The 9,229-nt window shown below is 58.1% G+C and overlaps 1 protein-coding gene across 6 annotated transcripts; it reads left to right on the top strand.

The window, feature by feature from the left end:
• Positions 1 to 24: 24 nt before the first annotated feature.
• Positions 25 to 9,146, top strand: MBD6 (methyl-CpG binding domain protein 6). Of its 6 annotated transcripts, XR_011566621.1 has the most exons (15): positions 1,935 to 2,122; positions 3,150 to 3,213; positions 3,393 to 3,529; positions 3,798 to 3,900; positions 4,015 to 4,177; positions 4,398 to 5,450; positions 5,625 to 6,286; positions 6,567 to 6,720; positions 6,903 to 7,072; positions 7,195 to 7,608; positions 7,707 to 7,759; positions 7,963 to 8,026; positions 8,175 to 8,344; positions 8,609 to 8,672; positions 8,932 to 9,146. XR_011566621.1 is itself a non-coding variant. In XM_019960958.2 (13 exons), exons 3-13 carry the CDS (start codon positions 3,417 to 3,419, stop codon positions 8,247 to 8,249), a joined length of 3,024 nt encoding a protein of 1,007 aa, XP_019816517.2. In that variant the 5' UTR covers positions 25 to 127; positions 3,150 to 3,213; positions 3,393 to 3,416; the 3' UTR covers positions 8,250 to 9,146. The 6 variants fall into 6 exon arrangements, 2 of the variants coding, with proteins under 2 accessions (XP_019816517.2, XP_070645496.1); XR_011566622.1 differs by lacking the exon at positions 8,609 to 8,672; XR_011566619.1 differs by having other exon boundaries at positions 8,609 to 9,146.
• The last annotated feature ends 83 nt before the right edge of the window (positions 9,147 to 9,229 follow it).

Raw genomic sequence — 9,229 nt, 5'->3', positions numbered from 1 at the left:
CCACCTCATCCCTTACGTCCGCCACTCAGGAGCCTCGCGGGACCGCCCTCGTCGCTCCCTCCCGCTTGGGGGTCGACTTAGTGTTGGACCCGGAAGTAGCTTTGGGTCACGAGGCTTCGCGGAGGAGGTGAGTGAGTCATGCGCGCGCGCGGAGGGGAGAGCTGGAGGGGGAGGGGAGGAAAGGGGGGCGGGGATGATGCAATGTTTGGCAACCGGTATCAGCGCGCGCACGCGCAGGGGACTACAAGGGTGGTGGGAGGTGCAGGGAGGGGTGGGGGAGAGGAGAGAGGGCGGGGCGCCAGCTCCCGGTACCCAACGGCCCCAACGGCTATCAACTGTGGTCGCCCCTAAGCTGCGGTGTGAAAGCTCACTGCAGCTTGTCTCCCTCTAAGGCTCTCTTGTTCCGCCCATCTGACATTAGCCTCCGTTTTATCTCCACCAAAAGAAACTCCCATTTTCCTTGCCCCTCATCCCCTCCCTGCTAACGGACACCAGGTCTTTTAAACCTCCCACCTTCGAAAATTTGCATTCATCCACCAGGATTGTTTGCATCTTCTCGAGTCTTCTTAAAGGAGTCTTCTCTCAAAAGAAGCCAAGGAGCTTGACGCCCCTTGGTAGTCATTTTAAGCTCTTAGCACCCTTAAACTTTTTTCTTTGTAAAGTATCTGATGAGCCCTCGGCATGCCAGAATTCGTGCTCTTTGCCGGGAGGCCCCGATCCCACTGTTTGGTCTAATCATCTCCCCCCAGTGGTGCTCTGCTGCCCTTCACCAAAGACCAGGCCCGCCCTTTTCAGTGTATCAGACCTTCAGGTCCTGTGACTTCCTGCTGTGAGGAGCTGGGCTTCAGGCCTCCTGCCTTAGGTGTTTGGGCTACGGAAGAGCCTTGTTGCCTGGAATATTGCGTGCACGTGAGCGCAAGAATGCCTGGGACTGGGTTGTCAGGAACCCAGATTCTAGCCTCAGCGGTCCCTCACTTGCCCAGGGATCCTAGGCCAGTTACCTAATCTCGCCGTGCTTCACCGTCCTTGTTCGTAAATAAAAGATCGCCTGCTGGACGTGAGATTATTATGAACTTGGAGGCAGCTTGAACAAAAGTGAAAAGCACGGTGGAAAATGCAAACTATATTTCAAGTGCCATTACTTAGAAAACGGAGGCCATGTGGTGGCCTGTTACATATCCTGTCATATCCTCATGGGGGCAGCCAGAGTTTGTCCTAAGAAAACTGTCACAAGGCTAGCTGTGGCTGGATGGCAAGTATAGGCGGTGGTGTGACCGGTGACAGGTCCTTGGTCAGGCCTGCACCACTGCTCCAGAGCTCCATTTCTCCTGTAAATGGGGGTGGGGGGTGGCTTGGACCAGATGGTCTCTCCTGGCCCAAAGACATGACCAGGTTGTCAGTGACAGGCAGAGGTCATGTGACTTGACAGGCCGGGGTCGTGTTTTGACATGTTGACCTGGGGAGGCGGGTCAAGTCCCAGCACACTACCCGGGAAGCCTTTGGGGCGGGGCAGGGCACGTCGCGACTTTCATCTTTTCGGGCCGGCTCCTCCCGGACCTGGCATTCCTGGCTCCCCGAACAGATTGTGGCTTTGGAAGGGGCCCCTCCCAGGGGAGGGCTGGGATTGGCCACCAGTGGCCTGGGAAGAGGCTCGGATCCTTCCGCGGAGGGCGGGGGGGTGGCCCCCGCGTGGGGTGTTTGTTCTCTTGGGGATTAATGGGGGGTTGTGGGGGAGGGGTAGGCGCGCTCCCGCATGCGCACTGCGGCCCCTCCTGTTGGCTCGTCGTTGTCCGCTGGGCGGGGGCCCGGCCCCGCCCCTCTCCCGTCCGGGCAGCGGCGGCGGCTGCGGCGGTGGCGGCGGCGGCGGCGGCAGCGACGGCGGCGGCGGTAGCAGCCTGCGCGGTGCCTTCTGGGAACGGAATCCCCAGGGCTGCCCCTGGCCCCCATGGCGCATGCGCGGGAGGCCGCTCGGTGATCCGCGGCAGCGGCGGCGGCGCTTCCTGCTAGGACCGGCCGGGGCCGTACCGGAGGCTCGGGCTCCACCGACCCTCCTCCCACTCCCTCCCACTCACCCTCTGGGCCGCGACTGCGCAGGGCGGGGCCGGCCGAACCATGGGCCGCGGTGAGTGCAGGGCCCGGCCCCCCCCCACCTCGCCCCTCCCCCTCCCCTCCTATCCCTACCCTCTGCCCCCTCCGCGTCCTCTTGGCCCCTTTCCCTGGCCCCATCCCCACTCCCCCGCCCTCACCTGCTCCCACCGTTTCTCTCTCTCACTGCTTGACTTTTGCCTTCTTCACCTCCCTCCTCTCAGTGCTTCGCCCACCCTCCGCCCGCCCTCTCCCCAAGTTCCTTCCTACTTCGTGCGCCTTCCCCTCCTCCCCAAGCTGAGGGAAGCAGGCTGGGTGACAGGGCGCCTTGTTATGAGAGGGAAAGTTTAGAAGCCGCCAGTGTGGGGTGGGAGCGATGGTGGGGTTGGAGAGAATACTTGCAGGTTTGTGGGGCGTCCCCATATATATCAGAGGAGAATCCCTCTTGGAGCTAAACTGAAGCCAGTGGGACAGGAGGTGCTGATTCTTCTTGCCTTAGGCTTGGGGGAAAATCCGGAGCTTCTGAGAATAGTGGGAGAAGACAGAACTGTGATTCCAGTGTTTCTTAAGATCCAAGTGAACTAGATCAGTGATTGTCTAGTGCAGCCAGGCCATGGGGGGAGTTACGCTGGTACCACCCCAGCGAGCAGTTGGGCAATTGCCTGGTGATCTGCCTGGCAATCCATACTTTTTATATGATCTTCCTGAGGGCGAGGGAACAGCAGGGGCCAGCCTCTCTGGGAAACTTCCTAGAGATTATGGGAATTAACCCGCACTCTTGGCTGAAGGTTTCTGTCCTTGGTGGGATGAGGGGGCCTTGTCCTTTATATGTCTAGGGATTGGGCTGTGATTCCCCGGTCCCTGAAAGTTGTGGCTCTGACCCTCTGGTCCCTAGGGACTGAACGTGGAGAGGATGGTTGTGGACTCAGCCACCAGATCCTTGGGATCTTTCTGGGTACTTACCTCCTGTTATTAAGGATCTTTCCTTTGAGAGTATCCTGGTCTGTGGTGCTTTAGTAGGTTGGGCAGATTCCTGACTGTTCTTTTTCTCTCCTGTGTTGCAGGTGTGGGCTAAGCCGGCGGCCCCGGCTTTAGACTGGACCCCACAATGTTTGCAGACATGTTCAGGTAGCCATGGTGGGCTGGCAGAAGGTTCCCCCTCATTCTCTCCCCTAGCTCTCTGAGGTTTTCCCTTTGCTCTTGAGTTCTCTTGAGTCTCCACACAACCTTTGCCTTGCGGGAATACTCCCTCAGGTACCCAGCCCAGTTTAATCGTACTAATGCCACATGAATGTCTGTGTTATCAGGCACGTGGGAGCTGATTACACACAATGAATGGGGGCAATGAGAGCAGTGGAGCAGACAGAGCTGGGGGCCCTGTGGCCACATCTGTCCCCATCGGCTGGCAGCGCTGTGTTCGAGAGGGTGCTGTGCTCTATATCAGGTGTGGCTCCCCGAAGTTCCCCAGTTTCTATCCCCAGGCCCTTCTCTCTTCTATTTCTCTCTATGCCCAGATCGCTGGTGCCCTGTTGCTGTCTATTCCTCTTCGTTCCTCAGCCTTTTTGCTCTCTGTGCCTCTGGTCCTGTGCACTTGTTCTCTCCATCTCTTCCTTACTCTCTGCCCTTCCTAGGAAGATCTTTGAACTGTTCTTTCAGAGTGTCTTCCAGTTCAGTGTTATCTAACCTCACACTCTGACCCTATCCTCTCCCAGTCCAAGTGGCACAGAGCTGTCTTCCTTGGAGCAAACCCGGAGCTACCTCCTCAGCGATGGGACCTGCAAGTGCGGTCTGGAGTGTCCACTCAATGTCCCCAAGGTCAGAATGGTGAGGGTGAGATTGTCAGAGAGACTTAATGCCGGTCACTGACCGAGGTAGTTTTTCTCAGATTCTGCTCTCTCAGGGTCCTTGTCTGTGCCTTCCACCTTACAGGTTTTCAACTTTGACCCTTTGGCCCCGGTGACCCCGGGTGGGGCTGGGGTGGGGCCAGCATCAGAGGAGGACATGACCAAGCTGTGCAACCACCGGCGGAAAGCTGTTGCCATGGCAACTCTGTACCGCAGCATGGAGACCACCTGCTCACACTCTTCTCCTGGTGAGTGAGCTCCACTTTACAGGGACTGAGGAAAACTTAAGGGTCTGGAAGAGGGGTGGTGGGAGGAGCTCTGTGAGAAGGAGCAAGAAGGGTGGAGTGGGGAACTGCTTGGTGAGAGGAGGGCACAGGGAAGCTGGGAGCTTGTGGGGGAAGGGATGGAAAAGACAAAGTTCTTGGAAGGGGAGCCACAGGTTGATCCTCTGTTTCTCATTTATTGCAGGAGAGGGAGCAAGCCCCCAAATGTTCCACACTGTGTCCCCAGGGCCTCCCTCTGCCCGCCCTCCTTGTCGAGTCCCTCCTACAACTCCACTCAATGGGGGTCCTGGCTCCCTTCCCCCAGAACCACCCTCAGTTCCACAGGCTTTCCCCCCTCTAGCAGGCCCTGGGGGGCTCTTCCCACAGCCAAGGCTTCCTGACCCCGTCTCCTCTGGAGGCAGCAGCAGCCCTTGTTTCCTCCCACGGGGCAATGCCCCCTCCCCAGCTGCACCTCCTCCACCTGCTATCAGCCTCAACGCCCCCTCATATAGCTGGGGAGCTGCTCTCCGATCCAGCCTGGTGCCCCCTGACCTGGGCTCTCCTCCAGCCCCCCATGCCTCCTCCTCACCACCTTCAGACCCTCCTCTCTTCCATTGTAGTGATGCCTTAACACCCCCTCCCCTGCCCCCAAGCAATAATCTCCCTGGTCCCCCTGGCCCCTCTGGTCCTGCCACTCAGCCACCAGTGTCTTCAGCCACTATGCACCTGCCCCTGGTCCTGGGGCCCCTGGGAGGGGCCCCCTCGGTGGAGGGGCCCGGGGCACCCCCCTTTCTTGCTAGCAGCCTACTCTCTGCAGCCGCCAAGGCACAGCACCCCCAATTCCCCCCTCCCAGCACTTTACAGGGCCGAAGGCCCCGTGCCCAGGCACCCTCAGCTTCCCACTCCTCATTGCCCCGTCCCTCTCAGCGTCGTCCCCGCAGACCCCCAACTGTGTTGCGATTGCTAGAAGGGGGGGGGCCTCAAGCCCCTAGGCGGAGCCGTCCTCGGGCCCCTGCTCCCACCCCCCAATCTTTTCCTCTGCCGGAGCCATCCCAACCAATTCTCCCTTCTGTGCTGTCCCTGCTGGGACTCCCCACCCCTGGCCCTTCCCACTCTGACGGAAGCTTTAACCTTTTGGGGTCAGAGGCACACCTTCCTCCTCCCCCCACCCTCTCCTCAGGGAGCTCTCCCCAGCCCACGCACCCCATCCCGCCTGCCCTCCCTGGGACCACCAGTGGCAGCCTCAGCAGTGTGCCAGGTACGTGAGTGCACCAGAGCCCTTCCTTCGGGTACAAAGAGACCACCAAGACACTGAAGGGAGAACTTAGAGAGCTCTGTAGTGGTTTTCTGGGTCGGGGGGCAGGGAGTTTGGATTCTTTAGATACTGGGAGAAAGGGTCTCTCTAGAGCTGAACCTCTCTTTTTCTTTGCAGGTGCCCCTGCCCCACCAGCTGCCTCCAAAGCCCCCCTAGTCCCCAGCCCTGTGCTTCAAAGCCCATCTGAAGCGCTTGGGATGGGGGCCGGCCCAGCCGGCCCTCTGCCTCCCCTGGCTGGTGGGGAGGCTTTCCCTTTCCCCAGTCCCGAGCAGGGCCTGGCGCTGAGTGGAGCCGGCTTCCCCGGGATGCTAGGGACCTTGCCCCTCCCTCTGAGTCTGGGACAACCTCCACCTTCTCCATTGCTTAGCCACAGTTTATTTGGCGTGCTGGCTGGGGGAGGGGGACAACCTCCCCCTGAGCCCCTGCTCCCCCCACCAGGGGGACCTGGCCCTCCCCTAGCCCCAGGTGAGCCCGAAGGGCCTTCACTTTTGGTGGCTTCCCTGCTTCCACCACCCCCCTCAGACCTTCTTCCACCCCCTTCTGCACCTCCTAGCAACCTCCTTGCCTCTTTCCTGCCCTTGTTGGCCCTGGGCCCCACAGCTGGGGATGGGGAGGGATCTGCAGAGGGAGCCGGGGGTCCAAGTGGGGAGACATTTTCAGGTTTGGGAGACCTGCCCCCCCTGCTGTTCCCCCCCCTTTCAGCTCCCCCCACCCTCATAGCTTTAAATTCTGCGCTGCTGGCTGCCAGCCTGGATCCCCCCTCGGGGACGCCCCCCCAGGTGAGGATAGGGGGTGAGTGGGTGGGACAGAACAAGAGATAGAATCAGAGATGGGAGCTGGGAATAAAAGGTTTTCAGTTTCATGTCTGAGCTCTTCCTTAGGGCCTTTGAGGAGGGCTTAGTTCTTAGCTGGGGGTAGGATGGACTGTAAGAATTGGGTCTGTATTTAATAAGCATGGCCTACTTCAGTGGGGCTTTAGTGAGATTGCATATGTGGAAGTACTATAAACTTATTGAATACTTTACACATGTAGATGTTACAGCCATTTTTTCTTCTTAGCCCTGTGTCCTGAGCGCCCCCCAACCTGGACCACCTACCTCCAGTGTCACCACGGCAACTACTGACCCGGGGGCCTCCTCTCTGGGCAAGGCCCCCTCCAACTCAGGGAGACCCCCTCAACTCCTTAGCCCTCTGCTGAGTGCCAGCCTGCTGGGTGAGTCTGAGGGAAGACTCTGTGGTGTGGGAGAGAAGAAAAGAAACAGAAAAATTGGGAGTAGAGACTAGATGAATTAGGGAGGAAAGTCTGTGACCACTGAGTCAAGCCTAAAAGAATAGGGTCTGCTCAGCCTAATTGGTTTGCCCAGGGAGACCCTTGACTTTACAATTCCTTAACAGGTGACCTGTCTTCGCTGACCAGCAGCCCTGGAACCCTCCCCAGTCTGTTGCAGCCTCCTGGCCCTCTTCTCTCTGGCCAGTTGGGGCTGCAGCTCCTCCCTGGGGGGGGAGCTCCTCCACCCCTCTCAGAGGCTTCTAGTCCCCTAGCCTGCCTGCTACAGAGTCTCCAGGTGAGGGGATGGGTGTGTGTGTTAGGGAGAGAATTTTTTTTCGCAAATTGGAAATACAGACATTTCAAGTTAAAGTAGCTGGAACTGCATTTGAAACTGACAGAGGTCTGTTTTGTCTGCAGATCCCTCCAGAGCAGCCAGAAGCCCCCTGTCTGCCCCCTGAGAGCCCCACCTCAACCCTTGAACCGGAGCCTGCCCGGCCTCCCCTCAGTGCCTTAGCCCCACCCCACAGTTCTCCCGATCCCCCAGTCCCTGAGCTGCTCACTGGGAGGGGGTCAGGGAAACGGGGCCGGAGGGGAGGAGGGGGACTTAGGGGCATTAATGGTGAGGCCAGGCCAGGCCGGGGACGAAAGCCTGGCAGCCGGCGGGAGCCTGGCCGACTGGCCCTCAAGTGGGGGGCACGTGGTGGCTTCAATGGACAAATGGAACGGTCCCCAAGAAGGACCCACCACTGGCAGCATAATGGGGAGCTGGCTGAAGGGGGTGCTGAGCCCAAGGATCCATCCCCTCCTGGGCCCCATTCTGAGGACCTTAAGGTGAGTGTGGGTTAAGTAATGGTTGTCTGGGCACAAAGGCCCTCAGGAAAGGTTGAGGCCAAGGTGCCTTTTCCCACACACAGTCCATCTTTTCTCAGGTATCCCCAGGGGTAGTCAGAAAGTCTCGTCGTGGCCGCAGGAGAAAATACAAGTGAGTATACTGGCCTTTTCCGGCTTGTTGGGTTTATAGCAATAGTTAAGAGTGATTTGGCTTTCGAAAAGGCAGCACTTACTTGAATATGAATAAGGATACCATGCCTACACTACCCACATGTAGAAAGCTTCCCACCCAAACTCTGAAAATCCCCTGGCGCTCGGGGACGTGCTCCTGATCCCCTTGTGCCCTTATTGCAGCCCAACCCGGAACAGCAACAGCTCCCGCCAGGACATTACCTTGGACCCCAGCCCCACAACCCGCGTAAGTGTGCATCACTGCGTCGGTGGGTGGGAGTGCATATAAAGGATGAGGCAGGAGGAGAAGAAGGTTAGTGGGAGTGGGGAGAAAATAAAGGACTTCCTGATACCCAGCTGTTTGATCACTTCTTTCAACTTCCCCTCTTGTATAGGCGGCTGTCCCTCTGCCTCCCCGGGCCCGCCCTGGCCGTCCTGCCAAAAACAAGAGGAGGAAACTGGCCCCATAGCAGCCATACCTGGAGCTGGATCTGACCCTGACTGGGGAGAGCTGAGTGCTGAGCCTTGGGAGCCCCTGCCAGCCACCTGCACCTGTGGACAGTGGGTGGGGGCACTACTCCCCACTCAGAGCACAAATGCAACCCCTTCCCCCACAGTCCCATCCTGAGCCATTGCAGGGGGTAGGGAAGCTCACCCCCTCCCCCCCAAAGCCATGTCACTGAAAAGGCCTGGGGGGGGTGGTATATGGCCCTCTCCCCACCAGGCTAAGGGGAAAACCCCCTCCCCCAGGTCTTTTATTTGTTTAAGTTATTTTTGCACAAATGACTCTTTTATATTTAATTCGACTTCATTGCCTCCCTTCTTGAAGCCAGCAGGCTCAGTTTACAAACCTGTGAGCTACTGTTGGCTGCTGCCCTCCTTCCCAATGAAAGGTACAAAGCAATAAGCATCATGCGTCCTCCCCTCACCCCTGCCAACACCCCTCTGCCTCTGGCTCAGGTTGCTCAAAGCACAGATCCCCCTCTTACCCTGTCCCCAGGTTTGAAACACATAGCCTCATTTCAAGGTGTAGCCAGCTTCCCTCCACTTTCCTCTGGGATATGAAGAGGGGGTAAGGGGGCAAAGAGAGCCCTCTGGGTGTCTCCTCCCATACACACTACACTGCCCCTTCTCCCCCATCAAAACGCTCAGAGACGTTGTGACGATGCGACTGAGGATTATGCAACATGGTCCAACCGGAGCGGCCAGCATGACCAGCTGTCCAGGGGCTGCCTCCTGCCTTTTCTTTTGTAAAGACAAGACCCTTGGGAGTTTTAATTCTGTTTTGTACTTGCCCTGTGGGGCCTCCACTGCTTTTCTATGGGAGACACTCTTAATTTAACAGATGAGAATATTTTGAAACTCTGGCTCTGACTCTGTCCTCATTTTTTCCTTAGTTCTTTTGTAAGAACAGATTATAATTTAAATCCTTCTGTGGTAGAGAGTGCTT

The sequence above is a fragment of the Bos indicus genome, chromosome 5, assembly GCF_029378745.1.
Source record: "Bos indicus isolate NIAB-ARS_2022 breed Sahiwal x Tharparkar chromosome 5, NIAB-ARS_B.indTharparkar_mat_pri_1.0, whole genome shotgun sequence".
NCBI lineage: Eukaryota > Metazoa > Chordata > Mammalia > Artiodactyla > Bovidae > Bos > Bos indicus.
This window is presented reverse-complemented; position numbering and strand designations above follow the sequence as displayed.

Bases quoted from the DNA above. Each gene is read 5' to 3' on its own strand.
- MBD6 (XM_019960958.2), top strand. From the start codon at position 3,417: ATGAATGGGGGCAATGAGAGCAGTGGAGCAGACAGAGCTGGGGGCCCT. The intron at 4,178-4,397 runs GTGAGTGAGCTC...CATTTATTGCAG, and splicing joins CTGCTCACACTCTTCTCCTG to GAGAGGGAGCAAGCCCCCAA. The intron at 7,073-7,194 runs GTGAGGGGATGG...TTTTGTCTGCAG, and splicing joins GCCTGCTACAGAGTCTCCAG to ATCCCTCCAGAGCAGCCAGA.